At 39.5% G+C, this 22,607-nt stretch overlaps 1 protein-coding gene across 3 annotated transcripts in view; it reads right to left on the reverse strand.

Moving 5' to 3' along the window:
- CysRS-m (cysteine--tRNA ligase-like protein, mitochondrial) overlaps positions 1-22,607 on the reverse strand; it is a 51,877-nt gene that overhangs the window by 12,302 nt on the left and 16,968 nt on the right. For all 3 annotated transcript variants that reach the window (XM_053792899.2, XM_053792898.2, XM_053792900.2), the window contains exons 3-10: positions 20,116-20,204; positions 16,677-16,765; positions 10,320-10,437; positions 8,247-8,424; positions 7,542-7,749; positions 6,596-6,729; positions 3,704-3,835; positions 2,674-2,810 (exon numbers count right to left, since the gene is read on the reverse strand). In XM_053792899.2, coding sequence (XP_053648874.1) covers positions 2,674-2,810; positions 3,704-3,835; positions 6,596-6,729; positions 7,542-7,749; positions 8,247-8,424; positions 10,320-10,437; positions 16,677-16,765; positions 20,116-20,204 — 1,085 coding nt within the window. The remainder of the gene's footprint in view (positions 1-2,673; positions 2,811-3,703; positions 3,836-6,595; positions 6,730-7,541; positions 7,750-8,246; positions 8,425-10,319; positions 10,438-16,676; positions 16,766-20,115; positions 20,205-22,607) is intronic.

Raw genomic sequence — 22,607 nt, forward strand, 5'->3', positions numbered from 1 at the left:
TTAGTGTTAGGTCAGTGATACAGATGCCATTAAACTTGCCTTGCCTAATCAAACAAATGTCTTCTGAAAACCGCTCAGTGCACCTCTCACTCTTCTGACCCTACCATTCAATTCTTATATTTTTTGAACATTTGCTGAGCTGTAGAAGTTTTGTAGCTAATAGATGGATTTGTATTGCTGAGGAAATAAGCCATTTCACCAGTCAAAATCTTGGGGGTAATTCACTCAATTTAGGCCTGGCAATATTTTAGTAAGTACTAGCACATTTAAAAGAATTTACTATCCATGATTGTCCTACAGTTTTCACTTTCAATTTCTACCATCTTCACTGGAGTTCTCCGGATATCTTGGACTGTAGGATGCCTCGTTGGTCTCAAAACCTCAATTCCACTCATGAGCAACAATTCATTCTTTCAGAGGACTACTGATTCTTCTACCTTCCTCTCTATGGTCAGTGCTACAGTAATGATTCCTACTGGTGCATCTCTGAATTTGTGTGCCAACGAATCCGCCAAATCTGACGTGAAATCTCTTCAAATATTCTCTATATCCAGCTTGTCAGTCTGCATTACTCCATTCCCACTTCCCTTTTATAGGAAGAGAGAATATAAATGTGTAAATTCAAGGATTATGTGGATTAAAATAAGGGTCGGATGCAAAAAGTGGGTCATAATAAGCATGTATGCACCTGGAGAAGAGAGGAGTGTAGAGGAGAGAGAGAGATTTTTGGGAGATGTTAAGCGAATGTATAGGAACCTTTGAACCAAGTGAGAGAGTAATTGTGGTAGAGAACCTAAATGTTAAAGTAGGAGAAACATTTAGAGAGGGTGTGGTAGGTAAGTTTGGGGTGCCAGGTGTAAATGATAATGGGAGCCCTTTGATTGAACTTTGTATAGAAAGGGGTTTAATTATAGGTAATACATATTTTAAGAAAAAGAGGATAAGTATACAAAATATGATGTAGGGCATAATGACAGTAGTTTGTTGGACTATGTATTGGTAGATAAAAGACTGTTGAGTAGACTTCAGGATGTACATGTTTATAGAGGAGCCACAGATATATCAGATCACTTTTTAGTTGTAGCTACAGTGAGAGTAAAAGGTAGATGGGATACAAGGAAAATAGAAGCAGCAAGTAAGAGAGAGGTGAAGGTGTATAAACTAAAAGAGGAGGCAGTTACGGTAAGATATAAACAACTATTGGAGGATAGATGGGCTAGTGAGAGTATAGGCAATGGGGTTGAAGATGTATGGGGTAGGTTTAAGAATGTAGTGTTAGAGTGTTCAGCAGAAGTTCGTGGTTACATGAAAGTGGGTGCGGGAGGAAGAAGAGTGATTGGTGGAATGATGATGTAAAGAGTAGTAAGGGAGAAAAAGTTAGCATACGAGAGGTTTTTACAAAGCAGAAGTGATGCAAGGAGGGAAGAGTATATGGAGAGAAAGAGAGGTTAAGAGAGTGGCAAAGCAATGTAAAAAGAGAGCAAATGAGGGAGTGGGTGAGATGTTATCAACTAACTTTGCTGAATGAAAATAAGAAAAAGTTTTGGAGCGAGATTAATAAGCTGAGGAAGCCTAGGGAACAAATGGATTTGACAGTTAAAAATAGGAGAGGAGAGTTCGTAAATGGAGAGTTAGGGGTATCAGGAAGATGGAGGGAATATTTTGAGGAATTGTTAAGTGTTGATGAAAACAGGGAAGCTGTGATTTCGTATATAGGGCAAGGAGGAATGACATCTTGTAGGAGTGAGGAAAAGCAGGTGTGAGTGTAGGGGAAGTATGTTTGTTAGTCACAGTACTATGTAAGACAATTCCTAGAATCTTGGAATCTTGGTAGAATGAAAGAGGGGTAAGGCAGGTGGGATTGATGGGATAAAGATAGAAATGTTAAAAGCAGGTGGGAATATAGTTCTACTGTCTTCTAATTATGTCCCAGAATCTGTATTGATAAAGCCACTGGATGGCAAAACGTCTACAATAAAGATAACCAGATGTTGCACATGCATCTTAACTTTCATATCCATTATTATCCACTTAAACTTCAGTCTGGATAGTCCCACTCTTTTAACTTAGTCCACCATCTCCTTCCACCTCCCTTTTTGCCATAACAAAGTGGGACCCAACCCCCAAATGAATTTAAGCACTTTTATAGCCATGGAAACAACTGTAACTGTGAATAAGAAATTCAAGTACAGCACTGTACTATTAAAAATTAAATTCAAATCTCAAAGGATCTGGCATTCTCAGAACTATAGTAAACAATTTAAACCCTGAATCTCATAAATACTCAGAGACAATTTAACCCAATGATGAGATGTCACCACATACCTTCATGTGACCTCCAGTCCACAATATAAACATATCTCTTTCCCAGTCTCTTGTATCTCAATTGGAGGTCAAAATATACAGACAAACTTTCTTTCCAGTTTTGTCTCCATGTTGGTTATATTGTTCCATGCAAGTCATGTTTTTCTGAATAAAAAATCTGAATGGGTAATCAAGTTATTAAGCATCTCTTTCTCTTTTATAGCCTCTGTATTAAATTAATAAAGCTACACTTGATAAAGCAGCAAAATTTTTTTTTATAATATAGCCTTTTTTGAAGGATGTTCCATGAAAAAAGAGGACCCCTTAATAAAGCATAAAGCAAACTATAAGTAATTATAAAACTCTCACCTGCTTCAGCCCTGCTTCATCAAGTGGTGCACATTTCAACTGGCCATTGATATACGCATAAGCATCATGAAGAAAGGAGCGTATCCGCCTCAGGTGCGCCTTTGCTTGAGCCATGGACATCTGAGTATATTCCACCTCTGAATGTTACATATCATATATGGGTTAGCAAAAATTAACATTACTGTAAAAAACTGTGAAAGAGTACTGACATTAAATGACTGTAGCAACGCCAAGAAAAAAAAAGGTGGATAAAAAAGCAAATCTTTTGAAGTCATACAAAAGCACCTTTTTCGTCTTATTTGAATATCTAAACCACCTCAACAACCCCTCCTCAGCACTCTGAATAATAGTTTTAGTAAACCCATGCCATCTTTTAATCTCCAAGCTCTCAATTCTCTGCATAATATTCACACCACACATTGCCCTCAAACATGACATCTCCACTGCTCCAGTTTTCTCCTCACTCCACTGTTTAAAACCCATGCTTCACACCTATGTGTGTTCGTACTACTGTACTTAGGTACATTCCCCTTTTTGTCTCCATTGATAAAGGTCTTTGTTGCCATAGACACCACAATGCACCACCTATCTCATCAATTCCATGGTTCACCTTGTCCTTCATAGACCCATCCACTGACAGATTTACTCTCAAATGCCTGAACACATCTGCTTCCTCCATAATCTCTCTCTTTAATTTAATATTCAGTACTTCACTGCCTAGATTTTGTTACTCTCATCATCTTGCTTTTTCCCATGTTCACTTTTAATTTCCTCCTTTTACATACCCTGCCAAATTCTTCAATTAATCTTTGAAACTTCTCTTCAGACTCTCCCAAAAGAACCATGTCATCAGCTAAAAGCATCTGTGACAACTGCCACTACATATCAAATTTGTATTTACGGTACATTAATTTGTATATATATACAGTAACAGCACTTGAAACATATCCAAATTATACAAAAATAAATAATGTGTGCAATTAGAACAATTCCAATAGAGGCTAAACTGAGACAAGACAAAGGTACTCACTATTGCGATAGTGTGAGAGGAGGCAGAAAAGCCGAAAGGTATTGACTGAATGTTGTTCAAGTAGCGCCTGAATGCCTATTGTATTTGATAATGACTTCGACATCTTCTCTGTTCCTTTAGTATGAAGGTGGCCTGCAATAAATATATATAAAAAGTATTTTTCTGCCATGGGGATCTAATTATCATCATCATTATGGAGAAAAGTCAAACCCACTAGGGTCATACAGCACCTGGTGAATGGAAAATAATTGTTTGATCCAAGGAAGAGCAAGGTAGCTCCAACTCTTTGATTCAAAGATTCCTTCACCAGCACCAAGGGTGCTGGTGAAGGGTGGAGGGTGGAGGGTGGAGCTCTAATGACCCACTAAGAAAACAACCAGAATGCTAACATTTCCATTTACCTCTATACAGCCCAGTAAGTACTACTAAATCACAGCTGGTTAACTAGATATGCTATCTTCACCTTCCACTTGTATTATACACACTGGATATCTCTACAATCAGTTTTGATTTCTGTCCCTTGGTGGGTCTAAGTCTCAGACAGGATATAGTATACTGTATCCATTATATATAAGGTTAAAGATTCCAGGGACCATTGGTCCAGAAACCTGGCCTCGGACCAGGTTTCCTAAATCAGAAAGGAAGGACATATCAAGTATAAGAATCATTATGAAACACAGGAAAGTGTGTACATACGTTAAGTAAACATTTTAAAATATACCTACCATCTTACATGTTTATAAAATAGAAATGAAAAAACAAGCAATGATTTCAGAACGTAAAGCTTTTAGTAGGCTTGTTTCACATTTACGTATAAGACAGGACAGTAGTGCCTCTATATACTTCTCTGGATGACTGCTGTCTACCAACCTACATGTGGTTGATCATCTGCTCTGCTCAATGAGGATACCTGAGAGTGATAACAATACTTTCTACTTTGTTCACTGGCTCTGACTGCCAAACAACCTGTCATGAGTGTTCCTCAGCAGGACAAAGCCTTACACAAAGAGAAGGAACCTTCTACTTCAGGTCCTGGAGATTCCCAGGAGCTGATAGGAAAATGATGACCTATTCAGGCCATATGAACATCCTCCTCAGTGTTTTAAGAACAGCACTCAGTTCTTTCCTCAGAGCTCTGCAAGCTTCATGTCCCAGAATACAACAGATTCTATGATTTGGCCCTCAGGTATTTTTTGAGCCTGTCTTTGCCTTTTTCAGCCTAATTTCTCATTTCCTTACATTCATGAGGATACATAGCTGAATGTATATTTTGACTTCCTGGAGTGAAAAAACTGACTCCCACTCAGGAAAACACTTGACCCATATTTACCAGGGAGTTCAGTATCAAAATCTCTGCTGAAAGAATGATAATGAAAGGACTCTTAGTTATTTTCCAAGGGCAAATTCCTTCCTTTGTATTAAAAACTGGCCTCCCTCCACACATCAGTTTGACGACTGTTTACACATCTCAGTGCTTTGGCTCCTTACATGTAAATTTCTGTCCTAATCCCCCAGCCTTTGAATATAGGGCTTGTTTGCATTCATTTATCTGCCTTCCCTCAATCACAATTTCCCTCTTCCCAAACTTCTTCCTCTCTTTCCCCACCTTTTACTCACTCATTTCCAGTGTTATCTGTCTTTCAACATATGAAGTCCTTTCAAGATTCTAGGAATTGTGTCTTACATAGTACTGTGACTAACAGGCTACCTTGTACTGTGGTTCTTGGTATTCTGACTAACAGGCTACTTGGTATTCTGAAAATCACAAATTTAAACACAGTTAATTAACTCTTTGACTGTCGCAACCCCCAATCCTAGAGTGTCTCTCAGTGTCGCAAAATATTTGGAAAAAAAAAAAAAGTTATTTTTTCTTATGAAACGACAGAGAAACTTTTCCTGATGCTAATGACACCAAAAGTACAAAATATGATGGAAAACTTGCAGAATTATGCTCTCACAAAGTAAGCAATCTCAGAGATATTTACACATCGGCGATTTCACACACTTTGAGCCCTATTTTCAGCCAATTCCATTGTTCCAGTCGACCAAAATCATAGCTATTTCTTTAGAACTCCATTTGTTCTATCGATTGAGTACAATAAACCACCCATTTACTGATTTTCAACTACGCAATAAAGTGGTCAGAAATTGGCAATTTGGCCAATTTCACGCAAAATTAAAAAATATGCCAATTTCAAAATAGGGTCCAGAATGAACAATGCAGACATTCTTGGCACTAAAATAAAATTTTATCTGTTCATCAGTCATGTCTCCAGGCCCCTGTTATATTACTCTTGCTTTCTATTTTGAATTTTTATTCACACAAAAAATAGAAGATTTATTGTTATGCAGACTACTGCATTATTGTAATAATTGTATAAATAATGTCAACCCATTCATGACTGCGTATTAGAATGGCTAGTTGGACATTTATTGGACAATGATGTCATTTGTGTACTCTTGAACATCGGCAAAAACTGAACATTTCCACTACTTTGAGCTCCATTTCAAGGTCCTTTTCAGAGAAACCAATCAAAATCATCTCTATTTTTATAATATGTCTTCCATTCTATCAAATGAGACCAAGAAAACGAGAATACAAAATACATACTATACAAAAATACACCTCAAGGTCGGTGTTTTAATCCAAAAACACTGTCAGTTTTTTTTTTCTCATTATGCACTGTGTGCTGCAGGATTTTTTTTTATGCTGCACACACTGAACACACAAACCCATTCTCTCACATGTGGGAGTACCAGCTTTCTCCCGCTTGATTTGAAGCCGTTAGAATTTTTGAGTAGTATATATACGCCAAACACATTGGCTTGTAAGATGTATATATACGACCGAAACAGTCAATGGGTTAAAGATCATTATGAGAGGATACTCACCAGTGTGTATCCAGTAATTACACCACTGATGACAGCCATGGTAACCACAGCACTGTGCTTCCTCATTTTCATGGTGAGGAAAAAGTAAGTCAATCCCTCCAGAGTGCAAGTCCAGTTGTGTACCCAATATATGACTGAAAATACACACACAAAAATACAAAACATTACAATACTAGACTGAATGAGTGGATAATCAGCTAATAAAAAACCTATCATAATCATGATAGATTAGAAACCATTATACTACTATAAAATTCACACAAAGATTATTTCACTGCTATTGCATCAGTGTATGTTCTCCAGTACCAAAAATTAAGCATATATAATTTTTTCAAACAAATTTAGCTGCAAACCATATACTACATACTAGCTCTCAAATATAGAGAGAAAAGCTAAAAAAAAATTGTACAGACCATGTTTAATGAAAACTAAAATATACTTAGCAGTGGTTGTGTGGAATTCACACCTAAAAAACAAAAAATGGACGAGTTGGAAAAAGCCCAAAGAAAGCCTTAAAAAGGCTCACAGAGCTAAAAATAAAAAATTACAATGAACGGCTGAAAACATTAAAGAAGCCATATGTAAGGTCATAAAAGAATATGACAAAAAAGATACTGCGAAGATTTCTTGGCACCTTTGAAAGGGAGAACACGAGGACACAGTGATGAATTAAGAAAAAATGGAGCCAAAATACAATTAAGATTTGTGGCAAACAGAATATTGAAATAATGCAGTAAATTAGAGGAGGAGGTGGTGGTGGTAGTTCCAGGTGCTACATCCATGGGATTTTTTTAATTATATGATTATTTAATCACTGAGAAACATAATATAACAGAAGACAGGTTAGAAAGAGTTGATTTAGACTCTAAAGACTGGAACTTTAGATGTTATGACAACCTCTCTTGGAAACCACTTTGAAAGAGTGTTCCATTCAAATCAAAGTTACCTAGCCATTGCAGAGCATTCAATATGCCATCCAGGTCTACCACGACCCCAGGGAGAGTCCCAAGATGGCTCGCCACCCTTGGCTCCCTTCCAGAGAGCAAAGTCTCGAGCTGATTTCTTTATACCAGCTCCACGCATGTCCAACGACTCATCCAATGGAGACATTTTCCCATAACGACCATATGCTTTAGTATCAAAGTACACTGACCCTGGAAGTTGAAGAAAATTATAACAAATAACAATATTCAGTTCAATTTCTTCCTGAGTATTATGGCTAAAATCTATGAACAACATATCACTCTCCAGAAATGTGGAAAAATGGTTGGCAAAAGCTTTTTAAGGTCATAAATGACTCTTTATCAGTGCCATGGGAAAATAACATGAAAAATATTTAGATCACACTTAGCACAAACCACATAATGAAAAGGTGAACAATTAAAAGCATGGGATGAAAGAGTTGAGGAAGACCAAGAAGTGTTCACATCTTCAGTCCTGGGAAGAACATCATAATGTACGTTTGCTACATGACCTCTTTGACACCTGGTGAACTATAAAATGCAGGTGATGAAAAGTTTGAGGAAGACTAAGAGGTATGCGCTTCTGGCACGAACATGGAGTATATTTTCAACTTGGTGGCCTAGTTTCTATAACAGTTTTATTTCCTGATCTAAAATGCAGATGGACAACACCTTAAGACTAAACTCACCGTCATTAACAGCATACGCCAGTTTTCTATCAATGATGCCCTGGACAAAGGAAATAATGTGAGGAACATATTCTGTCACTCTGGGTGCCAGCGAAGGGCGAAGCACTCGTAGGCGATCCATGTCCGCAAAAAACTCCTGCTCATGTAATTCAGTAATCTCCTTGAAGTTGACATTAAGCTAGACAAGTAAAAGATGTAGTCTTAATTAGCTGCAATAAAAGAAGAGATGGTTACAGATAAAATGAAATATTATTCACATAACCATTAGAAATACAGGTTTCCCTCTCACTCTATGTAGTTTTGCTTTGTATGAATTAACTTACATGTGGCGATCCTATTACCACCGTTTACTTTCTCATGTGATTCCTTAAGTCCATAATAATAGTAATAATAATAATTTTTTTTTTCAACCCGTCGGCTGTCTCCCACCGAGGCAGGGTGACCCAAAAAAGAAAGAAAATCCCCAAAAAGAAAATACTTTCATCATCATTCAACACTTTCACCTCACTCACACATTATCACTGTTTTTGCAGAGGTGCTCAGAATACAACAGTTTAGAAGCATATACATATAAAGATACACAACATATCCCTCCAAACTGCCAATATCCCAAACCCCTCCTTTAAAGTCCAGGACTCAAGTCTGGCTATATTAAAATAACCGGTTTCCCTGAATCCCTTCACTAAATATTACCCTGCTCACACTCCAACAACAATAATAATAATAATAATAACACACCTACCATCCGACTTACGACCTGCTCGACATATGACCATTCGACTTACGGCAGTGTTTTTTATGCCAAATTTCTGGAAAATTAACAACTGTTTGTGTTGTACACAGTGTTTATCCTAAACCTTACAGTATAAAATACAGTACTAACAGCATAAAAAGTAAAGTAAAAAATGAAATACCAAAATAAAACAATAAAATAAAGTCATTACAAAAATGTGATGTTAATATTCAGTAGTAAGGTTCGACTTGCGTCCATTTTGGCTTACAACCGGTTTGTCGGAACCGAACTCGGTCGTAAGTCAGATGGTACCTGTAATATCTTTATTTCTACAAGTACATGTACAAGGTATACAGGCATAGCTGACATCAATGACATACTGTACTACTAAATAGAAAGCCACTTGTTATGCAGAGTATTTTGGGTAAATTAGGTCAGTTTTGTCCCAGGATGCAACCCCGGGCTGTGGCTCGTACGTTGGTTTGCGTGCAGCCAGTAGCAACAGCCTGGTTGATCAGGCTCTGATCCACCAGGAGGCCTGGTCACAGACCGGGCCGCGGGGGCGTTGACCCCCGGAACTCTCTCCAGGTAAACACCAGTTGACTAACACCCAGGTACCTATTTTACTGATGGGAAACATAGACAACCAATGTAAAGAAACACGCCCAATGTTTCTACCCTCGCTGGGAATCGAATCCAGATCCTCGCCATGTGAAGCGAGAGCTTTAGCCATCAGGCCACGGAGCACTACTTAAAATTGTAATAATCTCTAATTCAAACTAATTTATACTGACATAAGAAAAAATAAGACAAAGAAAACAGATTTGGGCATGGGAAATCTAATAAGCATACAGTATTTTGAACGAAGTCTCAGGACTGATTGACAATTTAAGAGTCTAGCTAGACTCAAGTATGGAACTAGGGGTGGGTAGAGGAAAGAGAAGTTTTTATAACCTACTATATTTAATTTTTACAGTACGTCGAGTTCCATGACAAGCACAGTATTAACTTCTGAATTAATCACACATTATATTACAGGTATATACAATAGTAAATACAATAGTATTAATTTTATGCTTCCTTTTAAATTCTCCAATTTGACTGACCCTTACCTTAAGAATGGTTATGTACAAATTGGTAGCAAGTACTTAATCAGGTGGTTCAAGTTAACTGTGAAAGCACCAATATTGAGAAAATATTTACTTCATCATAATTTTACTGGCATGCAACACTTTTCACATGTTCTTTTAAGATTATATTTTTTTATATCCAGCTTTCATATATAATTCTATTTACTGCTTTATTTTCCATTATAACAAGAAAAACTCAATCATACTTACTTCTTTTGCCCTTTTAATTATTTTGTCATCAATATCTGTGATACCGACCACCATCACAACATTGAGACCAAAGATTCTTGATAGGATTCTTCGTATAATATCAAACTTTACATAAGACCTGAAAGATATAGCAGAACTTTCAAGAATGATAATTAAAATAATAGACAGTACAACAAAATGGGAATAATTATAATTAATAACCACCCTGAAGGTGCCAAAGTGGAGATTTTTGTTAAAGCAACCATGATATTTAAATCAAAGACCAATTTAAGACTAACTAAATGATATATTAAAGATTACATACATGATCATTAACTCTTTAATACTTCATTGCACACACTATATTTTTTTTTGTGGACTGTTTTCAATTTTCACCCATTCCAATAAAAGAGTACAGCCTCTCCTCACTTAATGATGGAGTTCCGTTCCTAAGACCATGTTGGTAAATGAATTCGTCGCTAAGTGAGGAGCACACTATAATGGTAGTGGGTGTGTATCAACTATCTTTGATATTGTTTTAATGTCACCTTTTCACCATTTATAACATTTCTGGGACATACATTTTTAAATGTTTATACAATAGTGTACTGTATATTGTAATAAGCAGAATAGAGGAAATAAGCTCTAATATACATTATTTAGGCATGCATACTGGTAAGAGAGCCCGTCATGAGTCCGAGGCATCAGTAAACGAGTACATCGCTAAGCGAGGAGAGGCTGTACTTTATTTCTCTGACACACCAGCTGTCTCCCACCAAGGCAGGGTAACCCAGAAAAGAAGAAATGAAAGTTTTTCTTTTTCTTTACATTTAGTAATTTTTACAGAAGGGGTTACTAGCCCTTTGCTCCTAGAATAGTACTTATAGTACTTTTTTTTAACATACTGGCCATCTCCCACTGAGGTAGGGTGACCCGGAAAAAGAAACTCTCACCATCATTCACACTATTTTTGTCTTCCCAGAGGCATGCAGATATGACAGTTAAGATGTCCCTCTAAACAGCAAATATTCCAAACACTTCCTTTAGAGTGCAGGCACTGCACTTCCCACCTCCAAGATTCAAGTCTGGCTAACCAGTAAAAGTAGCTTTTGGCCCCTTCTCAGTGACCTTGTTGGATAGAAAGTTGGTCTTGTCTAGCTGGTCTACTGTGGAGACTGTCCAGGTGGGTGGAATTACTGGAAGGAACACACAGAAATCTGTGTCCCGTAATTACACCCACCCAGATAGTTACAACAATAAGCCAGTTCAACGAGATCCAGTTCCCAGCCAACACAGCCACCAAGCAGAGTACTTTTTTTTTTTTTCAACATATTGGCCATTTCCCACTGAGGCACAGACACAGGGTATCTAATCCCTAAGCTGCTAAAAACAACAGACATAACTCCACTCCACAATGGGGCAGTAAAGCAATAGCAAAGAATTACAGACTGATAGCACTAACATCCCATATCATAAATATCTTTGAATGGGTTCTATGAAGCAAGATTGCCACCCATTTAGATACCCATTAGTTACACAACCCAGGGCAGCATGGGTTTAGAGCAGGTCACTCCTGTCTGTCCCAACTACTGGACCACTATGACAAGGTCCTCGATGCTGTAGGAGACAGACAAAATGCAGGTGTAATATACACAGACTTTGCAAAACCTTTGACAAGTGTGACCATGGTGTAATAGTGCACAAAATGCATGATAAAGGAATAACAGGAAAAGTTGGTAGATGGATCTATAATTTCCTAACAAATAGAACACAAAGAGTAGTAGTAAACAGAGTAAAGTCTGAGGCGGCTATGGTGAAAAGCTCTGTTCCACAAGGCACAGTACAGTGGACCCCCACATAGCGACTTTAATCCGTGCAAGAGGGCTCATTGTTATGCGAAATGATCGGTATGCGAATGAATTTTCCCCATAAGAAATAATGGAAATCAAATTAATCCGTGCAAGACACCCAAAAGTATGAAAAAAAAATTTTTACCACATGAAATATACATTTTCCTACACACAAAGAGAAGGATACATGCACAATAGTAGAGTAGTACATGCACAATATATATTGTGCATGTACTACTCTACTAAATGAAGAATAAATGACACTTACCTTTATTGAAGATGCAGCAATGACTGATGAGACACTCCTGGGAGTGCCTTTTCCTCCTGAGTACTGTAGGTCCTGTTTGGCATTTTCTTCCAGAACAGGCCTTATCACACTGTGTATGCCACTACGATTCTTAAATCTCTCAAACCAACCTTTGCTGGCTTTAAATTCACCAATATGAGCACTAGTTCCAGGCATTTTTCCCTGTTCACCTGGGTGTTAGTCGACTGGTGTGGGTTGCATCCTGGGAGACAAGATTAAGGACCCCAATGGAAATAAGTTAGACAGTCTTCGATGACACTGACTTTTTTGGGTTATCCTGGGTGGCAAATCCTCTGGGGTTAATTGTTTCTTGGTATTCTCAATAAGCCACACCAACAACGGTGCTACAGCAGCAGCAGCAGCAGCTGACAGTGATACAGCAGCAGCAGCAGCAGCAGCAGCTGAGTGATACAGCAGCAGCAGCAGCTGACAGTGATACAGCAGCAGCAGACGATGCTACAGCAGCAGCAGACGGTACTACAGCAGTAGCAGACGGTACTACAGCAGCAGCAGCAGCAGCTGACGGTGGTACAACAGCAGCTGACAGTGCTACAGCAGCAGCAGACGATGCTACAGCAGCAGCAGACGATGCTACAGCAGCAGCAGATGGTACTACAGCAGCAGCAGCAGCTGACGGTGGTACAGCAGCAGCAGCAGCAGCTGTACCACCAATAGTAGCGATGGTTGATTGGGGTTTATTATACAACCTGGCCAGCTCGGAGACACGCACTCCACTTTCATACTTATCAATGATCTTTTTCTTCATCTCTATAGTAATTCTCACCCTTATTGCTGTAGGGTTGGCACTAGAAGCTTTCTTGGGGCCCATGGTCACTTATTTTGCAGATAAAATCACCAAAAACACTGTAATAATACGAAATGTTCCGATTGTATGCTTGGATGTTACCGCGGAGGCTGGCTGGTAAACAATGCCACCGGCGGCACATGCGAGGCTGGCTAAGGGCGCACATTGGACGCGTCTCGGACGAAGAGCGGTGAGCGGGTTTTTGAGCAGTATGCAAGGCAAAATTTTTGCGATAAAAGCGAGCGGTATGCGGATTGAACGTTATGTGATGCCGACGGTATGCGGGGGTCCACTGTACTTGCTCCCATCTTGTTCCTCATCCTCATATCTGACACAGACAGAGATATAAGCCACAGCGCCATGTCTTCCTTTGCAAATGACACCCAAAACTGCATGACAGTGTCCTCCATTAAGACACCAGAAGACTCCAGACAGACATCATCCAAATCTTTAAATGGGCCACAGAAAACAATATGAAGTTCAATGATGAGAAATTGCAATTAGTGTACTCCGACATGGAAAACATGAGGAAACTGAAACTACATCAGAGTATAAAACAAATTCCAACCACACAATAGAGTGAAAAACTGATGTAAAAGACCTGGGAGTAATCATGTCAGAGGATCTAACGTTTAAAGACCATAACATTGTATCAATTGCATATGCTAGATAAATGATAGAATGGATAATGAGAACCTTCAAAACTAAGGATTCCAAGCCCATAATGACACTATTCAGGTCGCTTGTTCTATCTAGGTTGGAATATTGCTGCACACTAACAGCACCTTTCAAGGCAGGTGAAATTGCTGACCTAGAAAATGTACCGAGAACCTTCACAGCACACATAACTGCGATAAAATGCCTCAATTACTGGGAACGCTTGAAGTTCCTCAACCTGTACTCCCTAGAATGCAGGCGGGAGAGATGCATGATTATGTACACTTGGAAAATCATATAGGGATTAGTACCAAACTTGCACACGAAAATCACTCCCTATGAAAGCAAAAGACTCGGCAGACAATGTAACATCCCCCCAATGGAAAGCAGGGGTGCCACTAGCACGATAAGAGACAACACAATAAGTGTGAGGGGCCCAAGACTGTTCAACTGCCTCCCAACATACATAAGGGGGATTATCAATACACCCCTGGCTGTCTTCAAGCAGGCACTGGACAGGCACCTATAGTCAGTACCTGACCAGCTGGGCTGTGGTTCGCACGCTGGGTTGCATGTAGCCAACAGTAACAGCCTGGTTGATCAGGCCCTGATCCACCATGAGGCCTGGTCACAGACTGGGCTACGGGGGCATTGACCTCCGGAGCCCTCTCCAGGTATGGAGGCAGGGTGACCCAAAAAGAAAGAAAAACCCAAAAAGAAAGAATAAGCTTTCAACATTCAAACACTTTCACCATCATTCATACATAATCACTGCCTTTGCAGAGGCGCTCAGATACGACAGTTTAGATGTCCCTCCAAACTGTCAATATCCCAAATCCCTCCTTTAAAGGGACTTAAGTCCGGCTCACTCGTTTCCCTGAATCTGTTCACAAAATATCACCCTGCTCACATTCCAAGAACTCATCAGGTTCTAAAAACCATTTGTCTCCATTCACTCCTAACTAACACGCTCATGCACGCTTGCTGGAAGTCCAAGCCCCTTGCCTACAAAGCCTCCTTTGCCCCCTCCCTCCAACCTTTTCGAGGACGACCCCTACCCCGCCTTCTTTCCCCTACAGATTTATACACTCTCCAAGTCATTCTACTTTGTTTCATTCTCTTTAAATGACCAAACTGTCTCAACAAACCCTCTTCAGCCCTCTGACTAATACCTTTTAGTAATCATACCTCCTCCTAATTTCCACACTACAAATTCTCTGCATAATATTTACACCATATGACATCTCCACTGCCTCCAGTCTCCTCCTTGCTGCAGCATTTACAACCCATGCTTCAAACCCACATAAGAGTGTTGGTACCACTTAACTCTCATACATTCCCTTCTTTGCCTCCATGGATAACATTTTTTGTCTCCACAGATACCTCAATGCACCACTCTTCTTTTTTTTCCTTCATCAATTCTATGGTTAATCTCTTCATTGATAAGCCCATCAGCTGACAAGTCAACTCCCAAATATCTGAAACATTCGCTTTTTCCATACCTCGTCCCTCCAATGTGATATCCAATTTTTCTTGATCTAAATCGTTTGACACCCTCATCACCATACTCTTATCTATGTTCATCTTCAACTTTCTACCTTAACACACCCTCCCAAACTCATCCACTAACCTTTGCAACTTTTCTTTAGAATCTCGCAAAGGACAGTATCATCAGCAAAGAATAACTGTATCAGCTCCCATTTTGTATTTGATTCCCCATAATTTAATCCCACCCCTCTCCCCAACACCCTAGCATTTACTTCTTTTACAACCTCATCTATAAATATGTTAAACAACCATGGTGATATTACACATCCCTGTCTAGACTTACTTTTACTGGGAAGTAATCATCTCCCTCTCTCCTACACACCCTAACCTGAGCTTCAGTATCCTCAAAGACAAAAACTCTTTACAGCATTTAGTAACTTACTACCTATTCCATACACTTGCAACATGTGCCACATTGCTACCCTATTCATTCTATCATAAGCATTTTCTAAATCCATAAATGCAATGAAAACTTCCCTCCTTTAAATAACAAAAAGGCACAATACCATGAATGGAACAATATACAAATAACCTACACATAGGAGAGGGGAGTTTACGACAACATTTTGGTCCGGCTTGGTTATTTGTGTATTCCCTACCTTTATCTAAATACTGTTCACATATACATGTATGCTTCAATGTAAACACTTGATCTACACATCTACCAATTCTAATGCCTCTTTGTTCATCTGCTATCCTGCTCTCTCTCTTACCTCTAATTCTTTCAATAATAACCCTACCATAGAGGATAGATGCAGTGAGCTCTGTTGCAGACTGCTAATTGAGGTACCCCTATGTTAATTCTAAAATTTGCAACTGGGCAGCTGTACAGTCAATCAGGAAGTTAAACCTTTACCTGATATACTCAGTTAACTTATTCCCCTGTAATTTTTACAATCTCTTTTGTCCCCTTTCCCTTTATATAAAGGACCAATACATGCTCTCTGCCAGTCAGAGTACTTGTCCACATTAAAGGCTTATCTGAATTCACAGACTGGGATAAGGCAATACTTAATTGATGACTGCCTGATCAATCAGGATGTTGATGCCAGCAGCCCTTGAGTGTATATAGTCTCACACCCTAGCAGCTGACTTAGCACTTGTTAGCAAATTTTAAAATATTACTCTCACTGTAATATGGTAGTGTGTATGAAGGGTATTTTACAATAAATAAAAAGTGTTGCACGGCATTATCTACCCCTGATACTTACAAAGCATGACCAATATGTGCAGAATCATATACAGTTGGGCCACAGGAATACCAAGTTAGCAGGCCAGGATGTATAGTCTTTAATGGCACCTGGAATAATAAAAATTTACAGGGTGCACCAACTACATAATCACAAGAGGAGTTTTTTTTTTAATAACACATGAACTTTCATACAAAATCAATAATTACATACTGCATAATACTGTCTATACATACATACTCAATATACATGAATCAGATGACACATGCCTGAACACTACAGGGAAATGTAGTGAAGGTTTTCATTTTTTTTTATGGTACAACAAATCTTTTAAAAGCAAATTTTTATATTCTGTACACTGAAAATAAGCATAGAATAAAACAGTTTTGAACTCAAAAGGACAACTTTTAAGGGGCTACTGTTTGTGCTTGACATTACAGTAAGCTAAGTGGTGAGCACCCAGCATACTTTAATGTCCAAAGTAATACCCTACCCTGGCAGATGAGACAAAAAGCTAAGCTGCTCTGGCAATTCATAACGGACCATCTCAGAATTTTCTAAGGCTACTGACTGTGTCCTAATGCCTCCTAGGCTTGTGCAGTGGATGAATTTGTGTCCATGGTCCCCCTGTGCCATATGGTCTTGAGGGCTGAATGTATCAAACATTTTTGAATACTGACATTTTAATATAGGAAAGAGTAAGTCACTGATACAAGAGACAATTGTAAAGGTCATTGGAGTACATAAGGCAGGCCATAAAATGAAGGCAATAATAGAAGCCATTAATGTGTGTGAGCATTCAGAGAACCTGGTTACATTGGTTCCTCGAGGACAGTGTTGACACGTCAACATCAAAAATACATCCAGGGAAATCCTACAGAAACATACCCACTAACGTTAATTGTAATAATGTCCCCTGAATTGTCATTTGTCTGAATCTTTCAAACATTGTGGTGTAATGATTTTTATGCAAGCCAGTGCTCCATGCCACACCACAAAATCTGTTGCTAAGTAGTTTTGTGATTGAGGTACCCCTTTTCAATGACTGGCCATGAAATTCCCCAGACTTGAACCCATTGAGAACCTCTGGGCTGGAATAAGTAGATCTACTAAGGAAAGGATATCAGCCCATTTCCATGGCTGGAGGACACCATCCCTGAGTTGTGGGGGAATTTATTCTATGAATCCGTGGTTGTGGGGGAATGTATGCCATGAAACCCTGTGTGGGAATTTATCCTATGAATCCCTGTGGTTGTGGGGGAATGTATGCCATGAAACCCTGTGTTAATCACTTCCTAGATGTTTGAAGGAAGTCCTAAAGTGTAACAGACAACCTATTTTGTGGTAGCGGTTTTAGAAGAGACTGGCATACTTTTAATGACAAGCACTGTATAATGAGGCTTCCTTGTATAAGTACAGTGGACCCCCGGTTTGCGATGGCATCGGTATCCGATAAATCTGGTATTCGATACATTTTAACGCAAAAATTTTGCCTCGGTTCCTGTTAAAAAACCCGCCATACGCGATTCGTCCGAGAAGTGTCCACGTGTGGCCCAGTGTTTACAAGCCAGCCAGTGTGCTCGCATCTAAGGATACATTCGGTACATTCCATATTATCACAGTGTTTTTGGTGCTTGTTTCTGCAAATTAAGTCACCATGGGCTCCAAGAAAGCTTCTAGTGCCAACCCTGTGGTAAAAAGGGTGAGAATTAGTATGGAAATTAAGAAAGATTTTGAAGGGTTTGGGGCTAACCCTGAGAAGCCTATGCCAGTTGTGGAATCCATTGTGCCTTCTTCAAAAATTAAGGAAATGTGTGCAAAGTGGGTTGAACTACAAACCTTTATGGATGAAAATCACCCTAACACAGCTATTGTAAGCTGTGCTGGTGACTATTACAATGACAATGTTGTGGCCCATTTTAGACAAATCGTAAAGGAACGGGAGGTACAGAGCTCTATGGACAGATCTGTTGTGCGACAGAGGTCCAGTGACTCTCAAGCTGGTCCTAGTGGCATTAAAAGAAGAAGGGAAGTAACCCCAGAAAAGGACTTGCTACCTCAAGTCCTAATGGAAGGGGATTCCCCTTCTAAACAATAAGTTCGACACTCTCCCCTCCTCCCATCCCATCAATCATCACCAGATCTTCATTAAAGGTAAGTGTCATGTATTTTATTGTTAGTAGAGTACTACAAACTGTGCATGTCTTCTTCAGTTTGTGTACATTAAACTTAATATTTCATGTGGTAAATTTTTTTTTTTCATACTTTTGGGTGTTGTGGAAATTCATTTGGTCCCTAAAGTTCCACAGGACAGATCCGGCATGGCCGTAATGGAACGGCTGAGCTGGGTGGCCCTTATACCCCACCCAAAACAAAGCATTCTCTCAAGTTGGCGTGGATTGTTGGTAAGCTTATTTAATTTATAGATTTACCCTTCAGGGAAGGAGTAGGTAGCTTTACTGTTAGTATATTAATATTAGGTTTACTAAGGCAACTGCAGATAATAATAATGTAGACCTAAGACCTTAACATAGGTAGTAATAGGCCGATAATGTAGGCAAACACTAGGATAAGTTAGCTAGGGAGAACTGGCAGCCCTAGTTTGAACAAAGAGATGAGGGTCTGGAAGAGAGACCAGCTCGTTCTTCTTAAGACAGACACCAACTGGACAAGACGTGCCGTGATCAGCAGACGGCGCCCCCACGTGTCTTCACATTCGAGACCTGGGGAAATCTGGTAGAGGCACCTCGATGTACCGTAGATGACCTCCTCCGTCAGGCCCATACAGTAAGACAAAACCTCCACTTTATCTCGTAGATTTCTGGCCAGTGTCTGGGGAGAATTGTGAGTGAGTTTGATCTGTGGGCCTGTGTTGCAGCTGGGAGTGCATGCCCAGTAAGTACCAGTGTCTCTCGTCTATGTAGAAGCTAGTGTCCATGTCTGCATAGTTGTACTAGGGGATACACACCCCCTTGGATATAGGAATTTCTGAGGTGCAGGCAGGTCACTAATAACGACTGAATATGGCAGGAATTAAGGCTCCTGGTTGCACGTGGTTTCTGAGGGGAAGTCCAAAGGGGCTAAGGCTAAGCTTAGGGAAGTTGAAGATCAGGATATATGCTGCAACACCAAGTAAGTTAGTCCTTTATACGTGCATGCAGGCGAGTTTCTTGCAACATCAATCATTTGTGAAAATCTGTCCTATAAGCCACTTGTGAGGCTGAGGTACCCACCTCAGAGCTCGGTGTCAACAGTTTGCCAGGGTAGGCGACTCACTTGGAGGCAGTCCACACAAATTTTCACAGGTGTCTTGCACGGATTAATTTGATTTCCATTATTTCTTATGGGGAAAATTGATTTGCTTTTCGATAATTTTGGTTTACAATGAGCTCTCAGGAACGGATTAATATCGCAAACTGGGGGTCCACTGTATTATACAGACATATAGGGTGGGTCTCACCTTTGACTTAATGGCACTGTTATACAAAGTAACACCAGTGTCATGTCCTTCCGGTGGAATCCAGGAGATGGACGATAGCCAACGTCTACCTGCAACACCAACCAAAGAATTTATGTTTCAGCTTAGATTTAACCTTCAAAATGTTTAGTGAGGAATGTTTCAACATAATACTGACAATTTTTTATTTATTGCTTTGAAAAATAGGTTTTCCTATACAGTGGTACCCTGACTTAAGAGTGCCCCAACTTACGAGTTTTCCGAGTTACGAGCCGTCACTTGGTCGATTTTTTGCTTTGAGTTGCAAGCTAAAATCCAAGTTACAAGAGAGCTTCAGATACGCCACCACTAGTTGGTACTCGTAAAATAATGCTAGTGCGATGTTCTCACTGGAGGTAATCGTGTAATTAGCCTTATAGTTATTCTACAAAAAAATAAGGTTGCTAAGTTTTTGACATTTGCAAAATATCTTGCCCTTGACTCCCACACAAATCCCAAAATGTTTGGAATACATGCATTTCCAATATTCCACAAGCCAATTGTAGAACAATAATTTTTTTATGATTCCTGTCCTCTCTACTTCAATAATAAATAGTGGGCTTCATGAAATACGTCAATAACTTACTTCCGAGATATTCATAGGAACATGGGCTGGCCTCCCGTCTCAGTGAAAAAAAAATTTCCGAGAAAATCACTTTTGTTTCAGTGTTTTCCTTAGGAAACTAGTGATCTAGTGCAGTTAGCCTCTCAAAAACTCCATTTTCTCTTACCCAGAACCAAAGAACATGTTATAGGAAGGAGCAGTAATGATTTTATATGTTTGGACTGGTCCTGGACACTTGCCATATTATGGCCTATTTTATTCATTCTAGAGTATATACATATCATGTTTCTATGTTATAGCATTTATTATGTCGTATTAGATCAATTCTGATAGATAAATAAGCTGCAGAGTTGATATTAGCATTATACTGAAGTATTTTCTCCTGCCCCTCAAGACTCGGGTTTTTTGGGGGCTGGAACAGATTAATGGCATTTCAATTAATTTCAATGAGGAAAATTTATTTGATATACGAGCAAATTGAGTTATGAGCTCGGTCACGAAACGAATTAAACTCGTAAGTCAAGGTACCACTGTACTGTGATGTTACGAGAGCATGTAAAATGAACAACAGAAAATTAAAAAAAGCAAGCCATTTATTAATATATGAAGTTAAACTCTTACAGCCTTGTCTGCAGGTAGATGCAATCTCACACAGCATCCACTCATTTATTTTAGTTATACATCATTTAATGTTCGAGGTTGGTTCCCTGATTTCTGTGGAAATTATTTGGTCTCCCAAAGTTCCACAGGGTAAACAGTAAACAGCAGTACAAGCCCTTAACATCCACACACACACATCCACACACACACATCCACACACACACATCCACACACACACACACATCCACATACACACATCCACACATCCACACACACACACACACATCCACACACACACACACATCCACACACACACACACACACATCCACACACACACACATCCACACACACACACACACATCCACACACACACACACATCCACACACACACACACATCCACACACACACACACATCCACACATCCACACACACACACACACACACATACACACACACACACTCGTGGAGGAGTCACGCGGTTTGAGCTCGTGTTTTGGTGGTAATTTCTGACTGTGCCATAAGGAATAGAGTGTGGGATATAGGCATGTGCACGCATAAGAGTGCATATAATCACTTAAGCCCCGAAAAAAGGAAATATAAGTGATCACAGAAAAGAAAACAAAGGAAATATTGGCTGAGTGTTTAGTGGGGGCCGTTGGAAGGGTGAACGGTTGTGTCAGGCCTAAATAGTGTTGCCATAATAATGCAGTGGGGTATTTTGAAGAATAAGTACGACTCAAGACCAGGGAGATAAGAGATATGCATAGATGTGTCAGTAAATACAGTGAGTGAGTGAAAAAATTAGAAGAGCTAGAGGCTATAGTGCATACAGGAAGTTAGTGGAAAAATTACCGAGAAGCATCAAACTTCTTCAACTTCTGGGACAGGACAGACCCGCAACGTTACTCCACTGCCAGCCGCAAGTAATATTCACCTAGTTTGAGTTGCATGGGGTCAATAGTACCTGTCTCTAGCTGGAATTGGGGGTCACTCTCCTTGACCTATCAGAATTAGAATAAGCAGCATTTACTGGCATTTAATAGAATTTAGAGGTAGCAGCATATAGGCGAAGCCTAGTGTATTTATTTTTGAACGTAATTTTAAACGCATAAGACAGTACAGTGGGAACCAAGAGATCGGGTACATATACAATACATATGTAGTTCATACGTGGGAAATAATGACTGTTTACATAAACATATGCACACACACTAGATGAGAACAGCTCTGCTGTTAGGCACTTGAATAGCTGTAGCACACACACACACACACACACACACACACACATA

This window comes from Cherax quadricarinatus, chromosome 64 (assembly GCF_038502225.1).
Source record: "Cherax quadricarinatus isolate ZL_2023a chromosome 64, ASM3850222v1, whole genome shotgun sequence".
Taxonomy (NCBI): Eukaryota; Metazoa; Arthropoda; class Malacostraca; order Decapoda; family Parastacidae; genus Cherax; species Cherax quadricarinatus.